Source organism: Narcine bancroftii, chromosome 4 (genome assembly GCF_036971445.1).
Source record: "Narcine bancroftii isolate sNarBan1 chromosome 4, sNarBan1.hap1, whole genome shotgun sequence".
NCBI classification, from domain to species: domain Eukaryota; kingdom Metazoa; phylum Chordata; class Chondrichthyes; order Torpediniformes; family Narcinidae; genus Narcine; species Narcine bancroftii.
In genome coordinates, this window is record NC_091472.1 from 170,751,242 (window position 1) to 170,777,622 (window position 26,381).

At 43.8% G+C, this 26,381-nt stretch overlaps 1 protein-coding gene across 2 annotated transcripts in view; it reads left to right on the forward strand.

Moving 5' to 3' along the window:
- The first annotated feature begins 18,474 nt into the window (after positions 1–18,474).
- The window catches only part of mlec (malectin), a 50,808-nt gene continuing 42,901 nt past the window's right edge, over positions 18,475–26,381 (forward strand). The window contains exon 1 of one of the 2 annotated variants that reach the window (XM_069932965.1): positions 18,475–18,909. In XM_069932965.1, the coding sequence (XP_069789066.1) occupies positions 18,708–18,909 (202 nt within the window). In that variant the 5' untranslated portion in view covers positions 18,475–18,707. The remainder of the gene's footprint in view (positions 18,910–26,381) is intronic. The other variant, XM_069932966.1, reaches the window with a different exon arrangement.

The following is a 26,381-nucleotide window of genomic DNA, read 5'->3' on the forward strand; positions in this document are numbered from 1 at the left end:
GAAACCAGTCTGGTTAAGGGAGGGTACAATTATTTTCTGGTTCATGTTCCCACGAAATTGTATGTTGTATTCCCTCATTTATTGTTACAGCATCAAGCTATAACTTTCTCATTTACAATTTGGACTAAGTACTTGAAATGAAATTCTAAAATCATTTAGACTAAGGATTTCATTTTAGTAAGGCACTAAAACATAAAAATGAGATGAAATAGAGGGTGGGGTAAGGGAGAGAGAAGGTGGCAGCGTGGCTCAGCTGATGGAGCTGCTCACTCGCACTTCCAGTCACCAAGGTTCAATCCTGATATCCAGTGTGGTCGGTCTATGTAGAGTTTATAGAATCTCCCTGCAACTGCATCTGTTTCAGAATCAGAATTTATTGTCATGAATATGTCTTGAAATTTGTTGTTTTGCAGCAACATCACAGTGCAAACATTTATATAAACTACATTTCAAAATAAATAAAAATAGTGGAGGAAAAAGACAAGGGGAGGCAATGCCTGTGGTTCATTGATCATTCAGAAATTTGATGGCAGAAGGGGAAGAAACTGTCCTGTGCTGCTGAGTGCTCTGGGTGCTCCAGTTTCCTTACCCATCCAAAATTATGTGTGGATTGCAGAGGATCATATGACCTCCCTGTCTGAAACCTAGTCAGAGGTCGCATCACCTGTCAATCAAGGTTGGACTCTGGCCACCCATTAGTGCACACCTTATGATTGGCTCATTTAAATGATTCAGCGTCATCATTGGCCAGGAGCCCAGCGCAGAACAGTATAAAGTCCAACACATGCGACAGTTCTCTCTTTCTGCCTCTTGGTCCAAGATTTGGACATCGCTCTACGCCAGGTTGCTACTGTGGACATTGTTGGAGGAGTCATGGGTAATATGTTCACGACACTTAGTTGAACCTTAGTACTGCAAGGTGGTACAAGGAATCTGGACTGTACTTGAAAGTCTGGTGTGTGTGTGTGTGTGTATTTGTGTACACATGCAGGAGAATGTGGTAGGGTAAGCATCCTTGTGCCCACTTACACCAATATAGTTTTGACTTGTACCATACAGAAATAGACGGCCATTGGTATCAGAGTCCATCCTGGGTCTGATGTGAATGTCTATGTAGCTATTAAGTAGTAAGTGAGATTAAGTATCGGAGGTCACATGATGTGGAGGGAGTAGGAGGTGGAATCTCAGAGCTCTCAAGCCAGGACAAAATTAGCAAAAGAAAACTGAAGAATCACCCGAATAGCATTAGAAGACATGGGAAGTTCTGCAGAATATAAATATGACAAAAAAAAGGGAAGTCCGTGTCAAAAAATGGGAGAGAAGAGCCTTTAAAGCCAGGATCTGTTGTGGAGGCACCCCGTGGCAAAGCAAATGATGGGGCCTCATCGAGGTCCACTGAAAGTCGACCCCTTCCAGTGGGTGCTCGCTTGAACAGGAGGACACCCTCCTTGAAGAAAATATCATCCCAGGCTGTCAAGACTGCAGCAGACAGCCCTAAATTGAGTGGTGATGGGAGAGGTCCAGTATTCCCCCTCCCACAGCGCGGGTGTCAGAATGAGCAGACTGGTGGAGCAGCAGTCCCAGTGGGTGTGAAGACTGTGGGTCAGGGGAGCGGAGCACCGTGGAGAGAGGCACGAATAAGTGCAAAAAGAGGCTGGAGGGGTGCCGCTACTGGTCCTGACACTCACTGAGGGAACCGGCAATTACCTGCGTCCTGACTCCAGGTCTGTCCCCAAGCCAAGGGGAGCGGCAAGTCGGGAGGCATCGGGCAGAGTCGGGCTGACATGAAGAGGAGTTCTGGCGGCAGATCCGGCTGCAGGATGGATGAGGTGGCTTCAAGCAACATCAGGGTGGCTGCGAGCAGAACCTGCAATGGAGGGTCCAGCGCTGGATCCTCTGGAGAAGGCAGCACCAGCAGTGACAGTGAGGATTCGGGGACTGTGGGGAGGGGGCCCTGGGTAGATAGGACCCTGGAGAGGGGAGTCTGCGAGGAGAGCTTCAGTGAGGCAAAACGCACAGGAAGGCTCAGAGCCTTCCCTGTGTGATGTTATGCAGGCACTTACTCTCATGGAGAGTAGACTATCCTTGGCCATGGATAAAAGGGCTGAGGTTATGGGTAAAAAGTTGGATAAGGTACAGGGGGCCCTCAAAGGATTAATGGGAAGGATATCAGAAGTGGAGGAGAGAGTGCGGGGGTAACAAAAGACACTACTAATAGCATGGGGAGGAAAATTGACTCTTTAATGAAAGAAAGGGATCGGATATGGGGAAAGCTAGATTTCCTGGAAATTTTCAGCAGGAGGAACAATGTCAAAATAGTGAGGGTGAAGGAGGGGGCCGAGGGTCAGAACCCCACAAGCTTTTTTCAAACATGGATCCCCAGGGTGCTGGGCAGAAGTGCGCTGGGGGAGAGGGTGGAGGTAAAAAGGGCGCACAAGTCCCTCCTCCCGAAGCCGGGTCCTGGACAGAGATCACGCTCTGCCTAGGTAAAATGATTACAATACCAAGACAGGGAGGAGATATTGAGGGCAGCAGCAATTGGGGCGAAACAGAGAGGTTTCATGGAGATAGACGGGAACAAGATCTTTTTTCTACTTCGATATCAGTGCGGCGCTCTTAAAGGCAAGGAAGGCACTGGAGCCAGCGAAAAGAACAATTAAACAGAGGGGGCATGAGTGCATACTGAGGTACCTGCCCACTCTGAAAGTGGTTTTCCCAGGGGCCGGGAGAGGTTATTCGTTACAGATCGCAAGAGAGTGCAGCAAATGGCAGAGGATTTACCCACACTTGTGAATAAAAAGCAGAGCCCAAACCAAAAGGACAACTAATCCACAGAAATATATGGACTCACTGTGAGTTGTAGATATTTAGGTGTTTAAATTAAAAGACAAATGGAAATAAATGTTATAACTATAATTTTTTATGTTTGGGAGTGTGAGAGTTGGAGGGCAGAGATGAAAGGTGCAAACTGCACAACCTATTGGGGGGGGGTGGTTGTGGCGGCAGTAGATGGAAGATTATTGCTGATCAAGGAGAGGGTGGTTATAGTATGAAGAAGGGGCTGTTGTGGAAGGGTAATTGGAGATTGAATGAGTGTATGGTTACAGAGGGTTTGTCTTTACCTTTTTTGGCTCGTTCCCTTAATTTTTACTTTCGATCTTGTTACTGTCCTTGTCCTTTACTAGAGAAGTGTTGTGAGCGAATGGGTGTGTGGTGTTTCTCTTTATTTTACAGGGTCAAATAAGCAATTGGTGTAGTGTCCATGCACTTTAATCAGTTCCATTGCTCTGGTGAGGGGATGAGAGTATTGCTGGTTTAGTTGCGGCTCGGATGGAGCGGAGCAAAGGGCAGATGGTAAGAGATTGAGGGTGCGGGGGGATGGTGGTGGTAGAGGGGGGGAAGCATTTAGGGGAAGAACCCAGGGGTAATGGCTAAGAATGTAATGTTTGCTACTTTTAATGTCAACGGCTTAAATGGTACAGTGAAGCAGAAAAGGGTCTTGGCACATATTTAAAAAAAAATGGGGATAGATCAGACCTTCCGTCAAGAGAAGCTAAAAAGGGGGTGGGTGGTCAGGTTCTATCCTCCTTATTTGGCTCAAAGGCAAGAGGAGCGGCCATTCTAGTGGAGAAGAGTGCTCCACTGCAGATGCATAAGGTGATTACAACAAAATGGGAAAATTCCTTACGGTGCACTGTCAGATATTGTAGAGCTCGTCAAAAGAATCAAAGACTTGTTGATCCAAATCAAGGCTTTTATTAGCAAAAGACAGGAGCTCTTCACAGGTGGCCGACCAGTCCGGAATGATCCTACCTGGCTAGGGACACAACACTTTAAGGCCCAAACAGTAGGCGTGGCTTAGCTCTCAGCCAATCGCTGTAAGCACAGTCTAGATACTGTAACTATATACACTATATACATTGGTGATAGATCTGTACTATCACATTCACCCCTTCTTGGAGAACTGACCCTGGAAAAAAAACCAAAAAAACGAGGGAGAGAATGAAAGGAAGGGGTAGGTTAAGGACTGTAGCGGTCAGGGGGTCTGACCATCTGGCGTGACCGCCGTGGTGCCGGAATTGGGGTCGCTGGATTGGTGTCGCCAGCGGGCTCGTTGGGTGCGACCGCTCCTTCGCTCAATTCCCCAGTCGTGTTGTCGGCAGGGTGGCCCGGGTCGTTGGGGTGCTGTTGGTCCTTCTGTTGCAGAACGGGGCCTGGGGAATAAAGAGTTGGGGAAGGTTGGGTTGGCGGGTTTGCTGTGTCTACCACGTCCTGAGCTAGATCCCGCACCGAAACAGTGTCCTCCCGCCCGTCTGGGAACTCAACGTAAGCGTAATGCGGGTTCGCGTGGAGTAGAGTCACTCGGTCGACCAAGGGGTTGTTCTTTGAGTGCCGGACGTGGCGTCACAAAAGGACGGGGCCAGGGACGGTGAGTCATGCCGGTAGAGTGGTTCCTGATTCAGATTTCCTCGGGAAAAGGAACATCCTTTTGTGGGGGGTGGCATTTGTTGCGGTACATAGGAGGGAGCGGATGGACTGTAAGGCACTAGTGAGAACCTCCTGCCTGTGAGAGGTGGGGAGGCCTTGAGACCGAATAGCCAGTGTAACCACTCTCCATATGGTGGCATTCTCCCACTCGACCTGGCCATTACCGCGTGAGTTAGAGCTCGTGGTCCTGCTTGAAGCAATACCACACTCCAGAAGGTACTATTGCAGCTCTGCGCTCATGAATGAGGACCCCCTGTCACTGTGGATGGAATTGGGGTACCCGAAAATGGCGAAAATACTGTGAAGGGCCTGTATCACTGAGGTGGCAGTGGTGTCTGGGCAGGGCACAGCGAACGGGAAGCGGAATTACTCGTCGATGGCTGTAAGGATGTAGTTATTACAGTTGGTCGACGGTAGGGGCCCCTTAAAGTCTACGCTAAGACGCTCGAAGGGGCGGGTGGCTTTGATAACGTGGGAGTTATCCGGATGGAAGAAGTGGGGCTTGCATTCAGCGCACACCGAACTGGCTCGGGTCATAGAGCGGATCTCCTCAACTGTGTAGGGTACGTTGCGCGCCTTCACAAAGTGGGCAAACCTAGTGACCCCTGGATGACAGAGCGCCTCATGGAGTTTCTGTAGTCTGTCCATCTGTATGCTGGCACACGTCCCCCTGGAGAGCGCGTCAGGCGGGTCGTTGAGCTTACCAGGCCGGTACAGGATGTCATAGTTAAAGGTGGAGAGTTCGATTCTCCATCTGGTGATTTTGTCGTTTTTTATCTTACCACGCTGGGTGTTGCTGAACATGAAGGAGACCGCGCGTTGATCAGTCAACAGTGTAAAGCGCCTCCCAGCAAGGTAATGTCTCCAACGATGCACCGCTTCAACTATGGCCTGGGCCTCCTTCTTGATCGAGGAGTGTCTACTCTCTGGACCTTGGAGGGTTCTGGAGAAGAAGGCTACAGGCCGACCGGCCTGGTTCAAGGTGGCTGCCAGGGCGAAGTCGGATGCATCGCTCTCAACTTGAAACGGGACAGACTCATCGATCGCGTGCAGCGTCGATGTCGGATTTGATTCAATCGAAAACCGCTCTGGCGTCGGTCGAGAGGGGAAAGGAGGTGGTCTTGATAAGAGGACGCGCCTTGTCGGCGTAGTGTGGAACCCATTGGGCGTAATACGAGAAAAGCCCAGGCAGCGTTTGAGCACTTTCTGTGTATGTGGGTATGGTGGGGGGGGTGGGGGGGGTAAGTCCATTAGGGGACGCATGCAGTCAGGATCTGGCATGACTATCCTGTTCTCCACCACGCAACCTAAAATCGCGAGTCGTGTGGTCCGGAAGACACACTTGTCCAAATTGTAAGTCAGGTTCAGCCGACGGGCAGTTTGAAGAAATTTGTCTAGGTTGGCGTTGTGGTCCTGCGTGTCGTGGCCGCAGATGGTGATATTGTCCAGATACGGGAAGGTAGCGGTTAGCCCGTTCTGGTCCACCACCTGGTACATTTCCCGCTGGAAGACCGTGACACCATTCGTGACCCCGAATGGTACCATGAGAAATTGATATAGCCGCCCATTCTCTTAGAAGGCCGTGAATGGTCGGTCCTCACAGCGGATCAGGAGCTTGTAGTAGGCCGAACGTAGGTCAATGGTGGAGAATATGCGGCATTGGGCGATCTGGTTCACCACATCCGTGATGCGTGGCAGGGGGTACGCATCCAGAAGCGGTTAATGGTCTGGCTATAGTCGACCACCATCCGTAGCTTTACCCCGTTCTTGACAACCACCACCTGGGCTCTCCAGGGACTTGAACTGGGTTCGATGATGCCCTCATCCAGCAATCTATGCACCTCACTCCTAATGAATTGCCTGTTTTCGTAACTATATTGCCAACTTTTGGTGGCCACAGGCTTCCAGCCAGGGGTGAGGTTTGCAAAGAGTGCTGGCGGGGCAATCCGGAGTGTGGAAAGGCCGCAGGATTGGCCCCGGGGCACGAGGGCGGGTTGCTCGGGTGCTTCAGGGGTGGGGCGATGGCAGACTGAGAGGGGGTCGTGGGGTCCCCCAAAGTGTAGGGACACCGTTCGGAACTAACACTGAAAGTCTAATCTCAGCACCACTGGGGTGCACAATTGGGGAAGGACGAATAATTTGAAGTGGGTGACCGTTACGCCCTGTACTTCCAGCATGGCGATGCAATACCCCTTTATCCCGGTCGAGTGTGACCTCGTCGCTAATGAGGTCCTCTGGGTAGTGGGGATAATATCAAGTCCCCAACGGAGGGCCAGATCTGGCTGGATAAAACTGTCAGTTGACCCAGAGTCAAATAAGCAATTGGTGTAGTGTCCATGCACTTTAATCAGTTCCATTGCTCTGGTGAGGGGATGAGAGCATTGCTGGTTTAGTGTTATTGAAGCAGTTGACAGGGGAGTTCCGCGTGATGACGTCACGCAACGTGATGACATAATAGACGTAGTCAACGCTGTAGGAGCAGGTTGGAGGACCTCCCGGAAGTGCTGTTGTGGCGGCGTCGGCGGATGAAAGGTAAGTAGTGGGGTTTGTAGTTGCTCGCGGTTGGCGGTGGGTAGGTCGTCGGTCGCTGCGGTCGGGCCCCAGCGGTCGTCAGCGATGGACGCTAGGGTGAGTACCTGGTTGGCCGCGGCAGGTCCCCAGTTGGTCGTAGTGGCTGCATCGGCGGTGGCATAGGCAGCGGCAGTCAGGGAGCGGGCAGCAGCAGCAGTAGCGTCGGCCCCGGGGGTGGCTGTGGCGGTGGTAGCGTCGGCCCCTGGGGTGGCTGTGGCGGTGGTAGCATCGGCCCCGGGGGTGGCTGTGGAGGCGGCAGCAGCAGCGGTTGCCATAATCGGGACCGAGGCCAGGTCGAATGTTCCGCACGGGGGCGAAAGGCGGGCCAACACCCGCAAGGGTGGGCTGCCCCTTCCGGGTTCGGCGTCTCCGTGACGTCAGGCGTTGCCATGCAGGGGAGCCCTCGCTCTCATTGGACGAGAGCTCTGGGGAAGAAGAGTTTGAATGGGATAGTGGCGATTGGGCTTCACACGAGGCACTGTGTTTGCCGGTGGCCATTTTAGACCTACAGACTGCAGCAAAGTGGCCATTTTTAAGGCACTTCTGGCACCTGGCTTTTCTTGCTGGGCACTGGGACCTGCTGTGTTTGTCCCTCCCGCAGAAATAACATCTTGGGTTCGCAGGGGGCAGTGTAGCAGCAGCCGACAGCATCTCGGGGGGTGGTAGGGTAGAAGGGCACTCTACTCACATCAGAACGAGGGGTCTATTCCCTAGAGAACTCGGTGGACTTTAAGGCTGCATCCTCCATTGTGATTGCAATCCGGGCCATGTCCTCTAGTTTTCTACCCCTTGTTCGAGCAAGTGCAGCCTCACTTTGTTTGATCGAAGCCCGGCCACAGAGGCATCCCGGACGAGATCGTTTGTGATCTCGGCAGCAGTTTTGTCCACACAGTTACAGTCCTTGCCCAACGCCTTTAATACTTGTAAATATGCCCTGCTGGACTCGCCGGGCTGTTGCTTCCTCGACGCAAGCACGAGCCGGGCATGAACTCTGTTTACTGGTTGATCATACAGTTCTTTCAGTACCTTTATGGCTGCGGTGTAAGTGGTCTCATCCTGGATGTTCTCGTAGACTCTCAAGGACACCATAGACAGCAATGCTGTTAGACGCTGGTTATCCTCCTCTACCTGAATGAATCTCAGGAAGTTTTCAAAGTTCAGCAGCCAGAATTTAAAGGCTTTGAAGGCTGTAGCTGACTGTGGGTCGATATCAAGTTTTTCTGGTCGAGTTAAACACTCCATTCCTTTCAAAAAAATTATTTTTGCTAATAAAATTGTGGAGCTTGTCGAAAGAATCAAAGACGTTGATCCAAACCAAGGCTTTTATAAGCAAAAGACAGGAGCTCTTCTCAGGTGGCCGACCAGTCCGGAATGATCTGACCTGGCTAGGGACACAACCCTTTAAGGCCCAAACAGTAGGCATGGCTTAGCTCTCAGCCAATCGCTGTAAGCACAGTCTAGATACTGTAACTATATACACTATATACATTGGTGATAGATCTGTACTATTATAGATATATTCAGCATTCTGGACCTTAATGAATGTGTATGCCCTCAACTATGATGATGGAAAATATATAAAGGACATTTCCGGAGGAGTCACGTGATGGAGTAGTGGCCAGTCAGGGAATTCCAGCCCTCTCCGGAAAAGTTTTTAAAAAATGCACAAAGCACAAGATTAAAATTTAAAACAAAGTAAAAATAAAGGTGAGAAGAAAATGGCAGCGAAGAGAGAAAAGTCTAAAACAACGGGAAGAAGAGAAGAAGAAAGAACATCGGAAGAAGGTGAAGGCCTTACCTGTCTGAGGAGGCCCGCCGCGGAGAGAGAAGCCCGCTCCCTCAGGTCAGTGGAAGTCCTGGGCTCGGGACTACAAAAATGGCTCATAGAGCCGAGTAAAAGTGCGCAACCAAGCATGCGCGAGGAGTCGCGCATGCACGAAGCGCATGAAAAAAAACACACTGACGGGAGGGGGAACAGCTGCGGAGTCGATCTCCGCAGCTGAGAGAGACACCTGCAACACAGCAGCAGGTGCAGAACACAGAAAATAACAACAACAAGAAAGAGGAGGGTAAAAAGAAAACAAGGAAACAACAGATGGTCAACCCAGAGGACGAAGAAGAAGAAGAACAGAAAGAAATGGAAGAAGAGAAAGCCAAGACAATGGATATATCTTTTTTTAAAGAATATATGGAATCAGTGAAAGAATGGCAATTACAAGAATTTAATGAGATAAAAAGAAGAATTAAGAATGCAGAAGAAAAAATGAATAAAATAGAAATGGTCATATCAGAGATAGGAAAAAGAGTGGATAATTTGGAAAAACGAGAAATAATCGTAGAAATGGAAGTAGACGACTTAAAAGAGAAATTAGAAGAATCTAATAAAAAAGTTAAAGTGGCACATGAGCTGTTAGCTCAGAAGATAGATATAATGGAAAACTATAATAGAAGAAATAATATAAAGATAGTGGGCCTTAAGGAAGATGAAGAAGGCAAGAATATGAGACAATTTATAAAAGATTGGATCCCCAGGGTCCTAGGAAGACCAGAATTACAGGAAGAAATGGAAATAGAGAGGGCACATAGAACATTAGCCCCGAAACCACAACCGCAGCAAAAATCAAGATCCATTTTAGTAAAATTTTTAAGATATACAACAAAAGAAAATATATTGGAGAAAGCAATGAAGAAAATAAGAGAAGACAAAAAGTCACTGGAATACAAAGGTCAAAAATTTTTTTTCTATCCAGACATAAGTTTTGAACTCCTGAAGAAGAGGAAGGAGTTCAATACAGCAAAAACAATCTTATGGAAAAAAGGATATAAATTTATGTTAAAGTACCCAGCGGTACTTAAAATAGTTATTCCAGGGTAACAAAACAGACTATTCTCGGATCCAGAGGAAGCACGAAAATTTGCAGAACAACTACAAAACAAGCAGAGAGATGAAGACATGTAATGAGAGTAAAAATGACCAAGAACTATATGTATGTGTGTATATGGGTATGTGTATATATATATAGAAATATATATGTATATAGATGTGTATGTATATGTGTGTATACATGAATGTATCTGTATTTAGAGGAAATATATAGAGTTTAGATAAGAATTAATAAGGGAATGAAAGGGAATAGAGGGAATAAGGAGGGAATTAAAAGAGTGACCTTTCTAACATATGAAAATTGAAATCATTTCCGGAGGGGGCTGGGTGGGGAGGAGTTACGGACACTGCAAAATCAGTTGACGTTTGCGAGTGAATTTGCAAATCCAAATGGAGAGGGGAGATGTGGTTGCCTGTCAAGGGATAAAGGGCAACTCAGGAGGGGGAGGGGAGAATGGGGTTAAAGAAGTTTTAAATAGGACAATAAGGAAAATGTTATCTTATAAAGTGTTCAAAACAAGAAAACAGAAATGGATAAGAAGGAAAGGTGATGATGGAGAAACAGAAAGGGAAGATAAACAAAGTATGAAATGGCTATGTTGAACTATTTGACTTTAAATATTAACGGAATACATAACCAAAACAAAAGGAAGAAACTGCTAAATTTACTGAAAAAAGAAAAAATTGATATAGCATTTGTGCAAGAAACACATTTAACTGAATTGGAGCACAAGAAATTAACGAGACATTGGGTAGGACATGTAACAGCAGCGTCGTATAATTCAAAAGCAAGAGGAGTAGCTATATTAATCAGTAAAAATGTACCAATTAAAATAGAAGAGGAAATAATAGATCCAGCAGGGAGAAATGTAATGATAAAATGTCAGATATATTCGGAGTTTTGGAATCTACTCAATGTATATTCACCTAATGAAGAAGATCAAAAGTTTATGCAAGATATTTTTTTGAAGATAGCAGATATGCAAGGGAACATATTAATAGGAGGGGATTTCAACCTTAATTTGGATTCAAATATGGATAAAACTGGGGAAAAAATTAACATAAAGAACAAAGTAACCAAATTTATAATTAAATCGATGCAAGAAATGCAACTTTTGGATATATGGAGGAAACAACACCCAAAGGAAAAGGAATATTCATATTATTCGGGTAGACATAAAACATACTCAAGAATAGACCTATTTTTGTTATCAGCTCGTATGCAAGATAGAGTAAGAAAAACAGAATATAAAGCTAGAATATTATCAGACCATTCACTCTTGATATTGACAATAGAGTTAGAGGACATCCCTCCAAGAATGTATAGATGGAGATTAAACTCCATGATACTTAAAAGGCAGGATTTTAGAGAATTCATTGAAAGACAAATTAAAATGTACTTTGAAATAAAGACGTAATCAGTGAAAGATAAGTTTATACTATGGGATGCAATGAAAGCGTTCATTAGAGGGCAAATAATAAGTTATGTAACCTAGATGAAGAAGGACTATAATCAGGAAACAGAGCAGTTGGAAAGGGAAATAGTAAATATAGAAAAAGAATTAGCAATGAAGGATGATACAACTAAAAGAAGAGAATTGGCAGATAAAAAAATAAAATATGAAACACTACAAACATATAAGGTGGAGAAGAACATAATGAAGACAAAACAGAAATATTATGAACTAGGGGAAAAAATGCACAAAATTCTAGCATGGCAGCTTAAGACAGAACAAACTAAGAGAATGGTATTGGCATTAAGGAAAAAAGATAAGCAAATCACATATAATCCAACGGAGATTAATGAAAACTTCAGAGAATTCTATGAACAATTATATCAAACTGAAAACGAAGGGAAAGAAGACAAAATAGATGAATTTTTAACTAAAATTGAACTACCGAAATTGCAAACAGAAGAACAAAATAAATTAACAGAACCATTTGAAATAGTAGAAATACAAGAGATAATAAAAAAACTACCAAATAATAAAACACCAGGAGAGGATGGATTCCCAATAAAATTCTATAAAACATTTAAAGATTTATTAATTCCTCCCCTCCTGGAAGTAATCAACCAGATTGACAAAACGCAAAGCTTACCAGATTCATGTAAAACAGCAATAATTACAGTAATACCAAAGCAAGGGAAAGATCCACTCGCACCACCGTCATATAGACCAATATCATTACTTAACACAGATTATAAGATAATAGCTAAACTATTAGCAAACAGATTAGCAGATTATGTACCTAAAATGATAAATCTAGACCAAACTGGATTTATTAAAAAAAGACGCACAACAGACAATATTTGTAAATTTATTAACTTAATTCATGCAGTAGAAGGGAGTAAAGCGCCAACAGTAGCAGTTGCTTTAGACGCAGAGAAGGCCTTTGACAGAGTAGAATGGAATTATTTATTCAAAGTATTGCAAAAATTCAGTTTACCAGAGAAGTATATTAATTGGATTAAAGCATTATATAAGGGGCCATTGGCGAAAGTGACAGTAAATGGATATATATCAAAGCAATTTAACTTAAGCAGATCAACAAGGCAGGGATGCCCACTATCACCCTTATTGTTCGCGTTAGCTATAGAACTACTAGCAGAATTGATAAGAACAGAAAATAATATAAAAGGGATAAAAATAAAAGACAAGGAATGTAAAATCAGTTTATTTGCGGATGATGTTATAGTATACTTAACAGAACCAGAACTATAAATAAAAGAATAATATAAGAAATTGAAGGAATATGGAGAAGTGTCGGGTTACAAGATTAACGTAAATAAAAGTGAAGCAATGCCAATGAATAATGTGGATTTCTCAAAATTTAAGAAGGAATCACCATTCAGATGGCAAATGCAAGGAATAAGATACCTAGGTATACAAATAAATAAAAATCTCAGCCATCTATATAAACTCAATTATTATCCACGAATGAAAAAATTACAGGGTGATTTAGAGCATTGGAAAGATTTACCATTAACACTAATAGGAAGGATAAACTGTATTAAAATGAACATTTTCCCAAGGATATTATACCTATTAACAGAATGGTATAAACAAGGAGGCTTACAACTGCCAAACTTTAAAAATTATTATAGAGCCGCACATTTAAGATACCTATCAGATTTTTACCAAACAAGGGAAAAGCCAGGTTGGACTAGATTAGAGCTAGATAAAATAGGGGAAAAGATACCTGAACACATATTATATAAATGGGATGAAAAATTGGTACAACGTAGGAGTTCTCCAGTATTACATCATCTGCTCAATATTTGGAAGAAGATTCATGTAGAAAGGAATAAAACAAATAACCAATTACCAAAACTAATAATGACGCAAAATCAGTTACTCCCTTTTACAATAGATAACCTTTCCTTTAGAGAATGGGAGAAAAAAGGGATCAAAGAATAGAAAATTGTTTTTCAGGAAATAGATTATTATCCTTTGAACAAATGAAAGATAAATACAATATAACTCAAGATACAGTGCTGGCATATTACCAATTGAGATCCTACTTGAAGGACAAATTAGGAAGCAGTCTGAGGTTACCAGAGGGAAGTAACTTTGAATATGTGATTACAGATACAATGATAATCAAAAGATTTATAACAAATATGTATATTAAACTGCAAGAAAAGGAGAATGAGGAAACAAATGGTAAAACTAAACAAAAATGGGAACAAGATTTAAAGATAAAGATAAAAAAGGAAACATGGGAGAAGTTATGTTCTGGAACGATGAGAAATACAATAAATACGAGGTTACGTATGATACAATATAACTGGATACACAGGCTATACATTACACCTCAAAAGTTAAATAAATGGGACCCAACAGTTTCTGACAGATGTTTTCGTTGTAAAAAAGAAATGGGAACAACAATTCATGCAATCTGGACATGTGAGAAAGTAGAAAAATTTTGGGAAGATCTAAACCAGATATTAAATAAAATTACAGAAAACAATATACCAAAAAACCCAGAGATCTTCCTCCTAAGTAACATAAAAAACAAAGAATTTGGACTTGATTTGGATGGTGCACAAAAAAGATTTGTTAAGATAGCTCTAGCTGTAGCAAAAAAATGTATTATGTCAACCTGGAAATTGGAAGATAATTTGAGAATACAACAATGGTATATAGAAATGAATAAATGTATTCCATTAGAAAAAATAACATATAGTTTAAGAAATAATATTGAAATATTTGAACAAATATGGGAGCCATACATGAAACACAATAGAGAAAACCTACCGGGGACATTTACCACCTAAATTAACGAAAGGAGAAGGAAATGAAAAGAATTGACTCAGTGGAATTTCTTGTTTATTTTTATTGAATGACAACATTGTTTGACTGGTTTAATGTATCTTAGATTTTGTACTTTAAATGGATTGGGTGGAGGTGGGGAGGGTGGGATGGGAGGAGGGAGGAGGGTGAAAATGACACTATATATTTGAAAAGGAAAATGTATCATGGTCAATGTGGTTTATGGTGTGAAAAATTTAAAAAAAAGGACATTTCCCTACAATTGGCGGAGGGGAATGAAAATATTCTAATGGGGGTGACTTAAATCTATGTCTGGATCCTGTGCTGGATAAATCCACAAAATGGATAACTAGGTCCAGGGTGGCAAAAGCCACCATTGACTGTATGAGAACTGAATTTGACAGATGTGTTGCAGAGAAAGCATCCAAGAGAGAGGGGTTACTCGTTTTACTTGAAACAACGTGATTCCTAGTCTAAAATAATTTTTTTTCTGGCTTCAGCCCATTTGGAAGGTAGGAAAGCTGGGTATAGGGCAAGGCTCCTATCAGACCATTTCCCCTTGGTTTTGACCATAGATATGCCAAATAAGCAAGGCACAGCATACAGATGGCATCTTTACACTTTGCCGTTGAAAAAGCCAGAGTTTTTTAGTTGTATAAGAACTCAAATAGTCCTGTTCTGTGAGGACAACTGTCCCTCTACTCCAGATAAATTTCTTCTGTGGGACACCCTGAAGGCGTACTTGAGTGGCCAGAAAATTGGGTATACAAAGACAGTCAAAAAAATTATATGAGGGAAGTGGAGAAATTGGGAAAAGGACAATACCCAATTAGAGAAGGAATTTCAGGCATCAAGCTCAGAGGACCATATAGAGCTCTCACAAACAATAAATTGGAATATAATACTCTTCAGACATATAGTATGGAGAAGGCCATTATGATGTCGAGACAAAAGTATTATAAGTTGGGGGAGAGAGCTCACAAGGTCCTCACTTGTCAGTTGAGGGCAGAACAAGCCTCTAGAACAGGGAGCGAAAATGGGGAATGTCCAGGTCTCATATAACCCAAAGGAAATTAATGAGACCTTCAAGGAATTCTATGAAGGATTGTACAAATCTGAATTGACTGGGGATCCCAATAAAATAGACAAGTTCCTGGCCAGATTAGATCTCCCACACATGAATCCAGAGGAACAGGCAGGATTAGATCTTCATTTTACAGAAGAAGAGCAATGGAACCTCTGGCAGAGGCCGTTTATTAGGATCCAAACATTAAAGGTTATAGAGTGGGCCAGGAGGAGCACAAAATTAACTTATTTGCTGATGATATACTGATATATCTGATGGACCCTGTGACTTCTCTGCCTCAACTGCACGTGGTACTGGAGGACTATGGGAAACCTTCTGGGAACAAGATCAATTGGGAAAAGAGCGAGATGATGATACTCACTGAGGATAATTATAGTCAATTTAAAGAAAATGGTAATTTAAAGTGGCCACAGGAGGGGATCAAATACCTAGAATTTAATATTGATGGTAACTTGAATAATCTATACAAGTTAAACTATGCCCCCTTGCTGGAGAGAGTTGAGGAGGACCTAAAGAGGTGGATGGCCCTGCCCATAACATTGGTGGGCAGGGTTAACTGCATCAAAATGAATATGTTGCCAAGATTCCAGTATCTTTTTCAAACATTGCCTGTGCCATTGCCATGGGGTTTCTTTAAATAGCTGCAACCTAAGGTTAGAAGGTTTCTCTGGAGTGGTAAGGTGGCAAGGGTCTCTATGAAAAAATTAACATGGTCTAGGAGGATTGAGAATGCCAGACTTCAAAAAATATTATTGGGTAGCTCAGTCAAGATACAGCGTCTCTCTTTCAGGGAGGAGGTGTACCATCCTGGGCACAAATTGATCTGCACTTGGTGGCCGAGTAGATAGCAGAGGATTTCATATACAGATGGGATGCCAAGTTGCTGTCAGGGAAGAAGGACAGCCCCATACTAAAACAAGTTATCTAGACGCTAAAGTGGCGCTGTCACCAAAAATGCCTATGATTCCTAATAAATTAATACCATTAACAGTAGGTAAGAAGACCCTGGATATCTGGCACTGTAATGGCATGAGGTGCATAGAGGACTGTTACAAGCAGGGGCAATTTATGTTGTTTGAGCAGCTAAAAAATAAATACGCTTTGCCAAATCAGACATTCCACTACTATCTTCAAATAAGGACTTTTCTACGGGACGTATTGGATCCAAGTATGGCCCTACCGCATCCCAGTAAAATAGAGGCCTTGATTCAAAGGGGGAGCAGTAATAAATTTATTTTGGCTGTATCCCAGTTGGAGGGACCCAAACCAGGCCTTCATAGGTCGAGAGAAAGATGAAAGTCGGATTTGGGCATTGCAATTGATAAGAGATGCTTGTCTGACTTGTGTAGGGAAAGCATGACCATGGTCATCAATGCAAAGTACAGACTGGTCCAGGATACTTTTTGCATCCGCTGTATCTAACGGGGCAGAAAATAAACAGGTCAAAACTGGAACTCTCGGACCAATGCTTCAGGTGTGGCATCGCGACCGGGACGTTCGTGCACGCAACCTGGTCATGTACCAAGGTGAGGCCCTTTTGGATAGATCTAGGCCAAGTCCTGTAGAAAATTATAGGTGATTCTGTTCCTGCTGGGAAACATAATGAACATAAGGCTTACAATGAAGCTGTCCAAATTTCAAATCCAATTTGCGTTAATCGCATTGGCAGTGGCCAGGAAGTGCACTGTGGCGACTTGGAAATCCGACTCTAGTCTTAGTATCAAACAATGAAACAAGGAAATGCAAACCAGCGTTCCCCTGGAGAAAATAACTTTTAACCTGAGAAACAAATACAGTACATTTCATAAGATCTGGCAGCCATATATGTACTACATAGGAGCATGGCGGTGATTGGTTTCCCTGTTCCTTGCTGCGGCTTCCTCTTCTTCGGTTGAAGTTTGAATGAGTAGTCTTGTTTTATGTGGAGGGGGGTGGGGTTGGAAGAGATACGGGCTTGTACATATATTCATAAAGAAATTAATATATGTATATTTGAATGTGAACTGCCATTGTTGGCATGACACTGTATATGATTGTACAAGCTTGTGTGAAAATATTTTTAAAAAGTGAGATTAAGTATCATTTGACATCTTCCCGTTTGATTCCCATGTGCACAATAAAGTTATCTTTGATTGTGGCTACTTGTGTCCAGACTCGTCTCTCTCTGTGAACCCACATATTCCCAACACATTGGGTGAATTAACCATTGTAAATTGCCCTGGCATGTAGGTGAGTGGCAGAATCTTTCGGAGTTGATGGGAATGTGGGAAGAATAAAATGGGTTAAGATTGGATTGGTGCACAAATGGGTGCTTGATATGGGCCCAGTGGTTCTCTATGATGATCAATATTAAACATACTTGAAATGGTGATTTAAACATGCCTGATCATATCTCCTAATTTATATTATTCCTAATCTAACCAGTCAATTTACTGGTCCTTGGCAAACGGAGGACACAGCATCTCATTTATCATTACAGTTAAAAGTGTCCCTATTGCTTATCAGTATCTTTTCCATCTTTCATAGTATTCGGCGCTTGCTGGCAAGAAGTTCATGTGCATCACATTTCCAAGAGTATAATTTGAAAAGTGTACCGACTTCTCCAGAACCTGAGGAAACCTTCAGTAATTTGCAGCCAACAATATTTGACTCTCCCCTCCTCCCTCCTCCTCCTCCTCCTCTCTTTCTCCCCTCCCCCCCCTCCCCTCCTCCAACTCTCATTCATTCGGTCCCATTCCCGCCCTGCACCGCGATAAGTGTGCGTTGGATCCCTGTGGTTGATGGGTCTCGATCGTCTCATTTCACAAAGAGGGGGATCTTTGGAGAGTCAGCTTTAGGGAAACTGCGCCTAGAATAAAACAGTGAATGAATTGATGAAAGAAAAAAATGCGTTGCATTCGATCTCGTATGCGCTTTTAAAATATGATGTTATTTGCGAAAGCATTTCTGAGAGAAACGAAGAGAAATTCAACGATCTCCCCTCATCTGGCACCAATGGAACCAGTGATCCTACTTCCGCATTCGGTTGGAACTTGCCAACTGATCAGGCTTGTGATCCCGCGCAGCCTAACTTGCCTCGATAAAGGCCCGCCCCGAGGCTGCTCATTGGTTATCTCCCACGCCGACGACGGAGGTCCTCGTGTTTTATTGGGTCAGCGGGTTGTCATTCAGTCTAGCGCCCAGTCGATTCTCTTCTATCAGGTGAGGTTGAGCTCTTCAGCCGGCCTGCACACACACAAAAAAAATTGAATTTTTTGGGGGGCCTTGCCGCTTTTGTAGTGAATGCATTTTTTTTCTAAAAAAAGAGCTTTAAACTGGATTCGTTTTTAATTTGAATGGTAGAGCCTGTGCGGCGAATTTTGGGTTCGGTGCATTTTCATTTTCCGAAGCGAGTGATTTTGAAATGAGGAGAGGGAAGCCGTGCACTCGGAGCCCCCACTGCCTCTGGTTGCTAACGGCGGCCTTGGTGACGGCTCGCTGCTGTCTCGGTGCGAGCGCCCAGGCTGACAAGGTAGTGTGGGCGATCAACGCTGGAGGGGAGGCTCACACCGACGTCCACGGGATCCACTTCAAGAGAGACCCTTTGGAAGGCAAGATAGGCAGGGGTAAGGTTCATATTTATTTCCGATTTCTTGTCGGTGAACCTACACGACATCACCTACAACCCTGAGGTTCCTTTTTCCTGCAGGCCAGGCAGAATGACCACTTAGGGGTAGTGCAAAGAAAAAACGACACATGTAAACAAATAAAGAAATATAAACAAACTGCAACACAGAGAGAGAAAAAAAAACAATCAATAAAGTGCAAAAGAGTCTTTAAATGGGTCCCTCATCGTTGTTAGCAGCTGTTCCTGAACTGGTGGTGCGAGTCTTTCCTTGTCGAGGCGGTGAGAAGGAAGTGCCTGCTGGGTGGTGGTGATCCTTGATGATTGCAGCGTTCCCTGTAGGTGTTCTCAGTGGTGGAGGGAGGGTTTTGCCTGTGAAGCCCTGGGCTCGGTCCACTCCCTTGAGAGGGCTTTGCACTCAGCGTTATTGGTGTCCTCATTACCAGACTATGATGCAGCCAGTCAGCACACTTTCCGCCACGCATCTGCAGAAATTTGCCAGGGTTCCTGTGTCATAGCGAACCATCACAAACTTCTGAGGAAGTAAGAGGTAAAACATGAAGGTCTGTAGACACTGTGGTTGAAGTAAAAACACAAAATGCTGGAGAAGCTCAGCAGGTTTAGTAAAAAGCAGAAAAGTCAACAGCAGGTTTAGTAAAAAGCAGAAAAGTCAATGTTAATGCCACCTGGCTGGAGAGTGCCCAGATGGAAAATAAGGTGTTCCTACAATCTGCGGGTGGTCTGGGTGGGTTAGTAAATAAGGCCATGGACAGACCTGTGAATCTGGGAGTGTGACTCGGAATTGAAATGGTTGGCTACTGGGAGGTCAGTGTTGTTGCGGATGGCGAGGCGGTGGAGCGATCACCCAATCTGCGGCCAGTCCCTTCGATGTAGAGAATGCCACAAAGGGAGTACCGGATGTAATAAATAAGCCCTCTGGATATACAAGTGAAGTGTTGCTTCACTTGAAAGGCCTGTTTTGGGGTCCCAGTCTGTGGTGAGGGAGGAGGAGTGTTGCACCTGCTGCGGGCACAGGGGAAGGGATGGGTGGGGAGGGATGAATGCATGAGGAAACTATGGAGGGAGCGGTCCCTGCAGAAGGCCGAGAGGGGAGGAGAAGGAAATATGTGTCTGGTGTTGGGATCCTATTGTAAGTGCCAGAAATTGGATGCGGAGGCTGGTGGGATGGTAGGTGAAGATAAGGGGGATTTTACATTTGTTGCTTCTGAGGGCAGAGGGGGCCAGGGCAGATGAGTAGGAAATGGAGGAGATGTGGATGAGGACTGAGTTGATGGTGGTGGAGGGGAAGCAACATCAGAGAAACTTGTCGTAGATTGGGAGATCACTTCGGTGAGCACCTCCTCTCTGTTCCTCAACAACAATGTCCTCCCAGTACCCAACCATTTCAATTTTGAGTCACACTCCCAGACTCACATGTCTGTCTATAGCCTTATGTACTATCCCACCCAGACCACCTGCAGATTGGAGGAATAACACGTTATTTTCTGTCTGGGCACCCTCCAGCCAGATGGCATTAACATTGACTTTTCTGCTTTCTTCTTCAATCTTTTTTATTGGTTTTTATAATTAGTTCAATACAATGAAGAAAAGAGAACTAAACTAAAAATACAATATCACATATGTGTGTGTGTATATTATAAAGATAAATTTTCAAACAGTATAAACTTGGTCTGCCCTCCAGTGCACTGGATGAAGATATATATATATATTATACACACACAGGTGCAGAGAAACTCCCTATGTCTGGGTCAATAACCTCAAAACGAACAATTATTGAATTGGGTTGTAACTCCACCTGAAATACAGTTGAAAAGATATTAAAAAATGATTTCCAATATATTTCTAAGAATGGACAAAACTAAAACATATGTGTCAGTGTAGCAATATCAGATTTGCATCTGTCATAAGTAGGGTAAATATTAGAAAAGGTACAAGCCATCTTATCTTTGGACATGTTAACACAATGCACCACTTTGAATTGGATTAATGAGTGTCAGGCACATATTAAAGATATATTCACCAGTTTAAGAATCTTGTCCCATAGATCTTCCGATAAGGGTCTTGCAAGTTCAATTATCACAAAGTACTAGACATAATTTCAATAATCTATCATAAATAATTCCAATTAATCCTTTTTGAGAAGGGTTCAATTGAAAATATTATCAACTTGATCTGGTGGAAATACAAATGGAAGGTCTGTTAATATGGTTTTTAATAGATTTCTAATCTGTAAATATCTTTTAAAAAATGAATATTTGGTAAATCATATTTACTTGCCAGCTGATCAAAAAACATTAAATAACCTAACTTAAATAAATTTGCAAAAGAAATAATACCTTTGATTTTCCATGTAGAGAAGAATTGATCAAATATTGATAGTCAAAAAAATTATTGAGTGATAGCGCTAGATTAAACAATTTTTAAAAATCTACGTTTTACTAAACCTGCTCGCCTTTTCTTTCCATCCTCCTTTCCTGTCTTTCCAGTTCTCTCCTCCCTTACCCACCCAGTCATCCCTCCTCCCCCTATTGCTGCTGTCCCCTCCCTCCTTTCTCCACCTATTATTTCCTGCCTTTGCCACCCCTTTCCCCCACTCTTTTGTTCAGACAGCTGCCTGCATTTTCTCGTGCCATGATGAAGGGCTCAAGCCCAAATCATTGGTTATGTACTTTTAATCTTTGCTCCATAAAGGACGCTGTTTGACCTACTGAGCTTGTCCAGCATTTTGTGTTGCTCTGTCGTGCTTTCTTCACAATGCCATTAGTGTGTTAGTTCCAGGAAAGATCCTCTGAGATAGTGACTCCCAAGAGCTTAAATTTGCTCACCCTCTCCATCTCTGATCCTCCAGTGATCACTCGATTGTACACCTCCGGCTTTCCCTTCGTGAAGTCAATAATCAGCTCCTTGGTTTTGCTGACATTGAGTGTATGGTTGTTGGTGGTGTACCATTTATCCAAGTTTTCAATCCTCCTGCTGTGTGCTGAATCATCACCCCTTTTGTACAATCCTCTTCCATGGTATCGTCAGTGAATTTGTTGATGGTGGTGGTGTCGTACCGAGCCACATGGTCATAGGTGTAAAGTGAGTAGAGCAGGGTGCTAAGAACTCGGCCCTATGGTGCTCTGGTACTGATTGATTCTGTGGAGGAGATGTTCTTGCCTCGTCGTTCATCAATCGTCATTGATGAAGATCTGGACATGAGTAGTCACTTTAAGATTGGATGTGGTGTGTCTGAAGATGACTGTTCAGGCCAATTCAGGCATGGAATGTCATGGCACATGTTGGGCACTGCATTTGGTGCACTGATCGTTCAAGACTTGCCCATGTTGGGATAGACAACTCCCTATCTCACCAATAGCTCACTCATTGAGCATAGGGCGGCCGCGCAGGAGGCCCATGCACTTTCAGCCTGCCTCAGGCCCAGAGCCGCAAGGTGCATTGACCCAGCCTTCCGCACCATGAGCACCTGTGGCTGGCGGCTTGGCAGGAGGGGAGTCTGACCTGGGGGCAGCAGCACCTGGGCAGGCAGCGTGTGGGCGGCCAGAGCTGGGATGATCTTTGCCGGCACTCCCGTACCCCAGGAGCAGAGATGCTCTTACCACTGATTGTGGCCTGGAGGTGAGGAAATCATAGATCCAATTACACAGATGGGTATTGAGTCCCAGGTTTTGCAGTTTGCTGATTAATTTTGAGGGGATGATGGTGTTAAATGCTGAACTGTAATTGATACAGAATCTCCAGATATATGCATCTTTGCTGTTCAGGTGTTCCAGAGCTTTGTATAGAGGCAGTGAGATGGCAGCCACCATAGACTGTTGCTACGGTAGGCAAATTGGAATGGATCCATGTCGCTGCTCAGGCAGCAGCTGATATGCTTCAAAACACTTCATCACTATTCATGTGAGTGCCACTGGTTGATAGTTATTTAGGTAAGTTACCACACTCTTCTTGGGCACCAGTACAATTGATGCCTGCTTGAAACAGATGGATACTGTACCCTGTGCAGTGAATTGTTGAAGATAGCCACGAATATATTGGTATGTTGGTCAGCACAGATTTTTAATACTCAGCCAGGTACTCCCTCCAGACCAGATGCTTTCCTTGGATTCACTCTCCTGAAGTCATCCTCATAAATGGACAGGAGAGGATCATCAGGGGACATGGGGGTACGGAGTGGTGGTTCTTTGTCATTCATGTCTTAACAGGTGTAGAAGGCATTGAGTTCATCTGGGAGTGAAGTTTTGCCGTCTCCTTCACTGGATTTGGTTCTGTAGCATTTAGACCCTGTCGCAGCTGTCGGGTATCCTTTGTGGTTTCTATTTTCGTTCGGATACTCCACTTCACCCGAGAGATGACTTTCCTTAAGTCATACCTGCTCCTTTTGAAGTGATCTGGATCTCTGGACTTAAATGCCTGTGATCTCAGCAAGTTTGGATTTCATTGTTCATCCAGGGCTTCCGGTGTGGGAAAACCCTAAAAGATTTAGTTGGGATACACTCCTCCACAGCTGTTTTAAAGGTCTGTGACAGCCATGATGTAATCATTCAGATTCTCAGCTGAGCATCATCCAATCCGCTGACTTGAGGAAGTCCTGTAACTGTTCTTCAGCCTCCTGCTACCACCTTCTAACTGTCCTGATCTCTGGAGGCTCTCTTTTTAGGCACTCTGTGTGAAGGCAGAGGAGCACAGCCAGATGATCTGACTAGCCAAAATATGGTCTTGGGAAATGGTGGCCATTCCTTATCTTGGTGTAGCAGTGATCAAGTATGCTGGGACCTCTGGTATAGCAGGTTACATTGGGGATGGTTTTCTTGAGACAGACATGGTTAAAGTCTCTGACTAAGATTTGTAGTGTGCCATGGTAGTCCACTTTTTGATTACTGACCACATCATGCAGCTCCACAAGTGCCTGTTTATAATCAGTGCTAAGAGGGATACCAGTGAGAATCACTGATGAGAACTCTCTGGGTAGATAGAAGGACCTACATTTAATCACGATTTGCTTCTCTCATGGTCATCCATGGTTAGCCATGGTCAATGAAGAGGGGGGAATCATAGAGTCAGGGGAGAGATGGGGGTGGAGCTAAGTATTTTATCACTTGGAAGCAGATGTATTTACTGTATTTCATTTAATAGTCAGTGTTGACATACTGCCAGATGTTTTGGAGGAGGACTTGTCAACATCTGCGAAAAATACACAGACCAAAAAACTTTCCCCAAGTACTCGTGTATAGATCAAGAGTTAAGGTTGGAGTCCCAAGGAGAGAGAGAAGTATTTGCACAGATGGGGTGGGGAAGGGTCCAGTAAATGTTTCCTTGGTAGTTTGGAGAAACTTGTTTGGAAATGGTTTTGTGTATAAAATGACCTATTCTTATTCATTCTCCACCTGTCAAGTGTGTAAAAACTGGGAGTTTGCCATCTTTCCAAATCCCTGTTGCACAGAAGCTTTGATCTACATTGAATAGACTACTCATGTTATATCTGTCCAGTTACTGTTGCTTAAATAGCTGGGTGATGTGTGGAAAAGGAACACGTACATGCATTAAGATTTATTTTATTTGCATGTTAATGTAAATTGCAATTTAAAAAAAATCTTAAATAAATTGTAAATTCATTCATGATTGCTTTTTCAACACTCATTCTCTCCCCATTCTTTGAGGCTTGGCATTGCATGATTGAACATTGGCAGTTGACTTGCTTCCATGTTTGATATTTTACTTTGACTGATTAAACCCATAATTATTGTGCGTTTTTTTTAAAAAAGTGAATTACCATACTTTGGGATTATTTGAATCACACCAATTTCACATAAAGAAACTGACAACTTGTAAGAACTTAAAAATAAGAGTAGGCCTTGTAGCCTTTGAGATATAGTATCAAGCAACAGTTACTTATTTTCTTACTCCTTTTGAGTTTTGTTCATTTAGTTGATCAGACTTGTTCTTACATCTTGAATGCTGTTATCAATTCAGTATCCACAGCCAGAGAATACAGAATTCTGATTCCTGCAATGAAATGTGAAAATATTTTTCCTCATTCCAAATCCTAATGCCTGATTGCTTATCATGTTTGACCCCTAACTTGCATATTCCTTGTCATTCTTCTGAACTCTACAAAATAAAAGCCCATTTTACTCGAGTCTTTTATCATAGATCAACTTTCTCTCTTTCTCCAAATTAATTCTAAGGAACTTTTATATCCTCTCCACAGAAATGGAGAATAGAAGTAAATGTCTTCTTTTCTTTGGCTTGGCTTCACGGACGAAGATTTATGGAGGGGGTAAATGTCCACGTCAGCTGCAGGCTCGTTTGTGGCTGACAAGTCCGATGCAGGACAGGCAGACACGGTTGCAGCGGTTGCAGGGGAAAATTGGTTGGTTGGGGTTGGGTGTTGGGTTTTTCTTCCTTTGCGTTTTGTCAGTGAGGTGGGCTCTGCGGTCTTCTTCAAAGGAGGTTGCTGCCCGCCAAACTGTGAGGTGCCAAGATGCACGGTTTGAGGCGATATCAGCCCACTGGCGGTGGTCAATGTGGCAGGCACCAAGAGATTTCTTTAGGCAGTCCTTGTACCTTTTCTTTGGTGCACCTCTGTCATGGTGGCCAGTGGAGAGCTCGCCATATAACACGATCTTGTGAAGGCGATGGTCCTCCATTCTGGGGACGTGACCCACCCAGCGCAGCTGGATCTTCAGCAGCATGGACTCGATGCTGTTGACCTCTGCCATCTCAAGTACTTCGACGTTAGGGATGAAAGCGCTCCAATGAATGTTGAGGATGGAGCGGAGACAATGCTGGTGGAAGCGTTCTAGGAGCCGTAGGCGATGCCGGTAGAGGACCCATGATTTGGAGCCGAACAGGAGTGTGGGTATGACAACGGCTCTGTATACGCTTATCATTGTGAGGTTTTTCAGTTGGTTGTTTTTCCAGACTCTTTTGTGTAGTCTTCCAAAGGCACTATTTGCCTTGGCGAGTCTGTTGTCTATCTCGTTGTCGATCCTTGCATCTGATGAAATGGTGCAGCCGAGATAGGTAAACTGGTTGACCGTTTTGAGTTTTGTGAGCCCGATGGAGATGTGGGGGGCCTGGTAGTCATGGTGGGGAGCTGGCTGATGGAGGACCTCAGTTTTCTTCAGGCTGACTTCCAGGCCAAATATTTTGGCAGTTTCCGCAAAACAGGACGTCAAGCGCTGAAGAGCTGGCTCTGAATGGGCAACTAAAGCAGCATCGTTTGCAAAGAGTAGTTCACGGACAAGTTTCTCTTGTGTCTTGGTGTGAGCTTGCAGGCGCCTCAGATTGAAGAGACTGCCATCCGTGCGGTATCGGATGTAAACAGCGTCTTCATTATAGTGCTTATAATAATGGTCTTGTATAAATATCAATGTGTTTTTATTTTTTTTCTCTCTTAGCCAAACTCTTGACTATCCTTTTGGGTTTTATTTTCCTTTAAAAACTTAA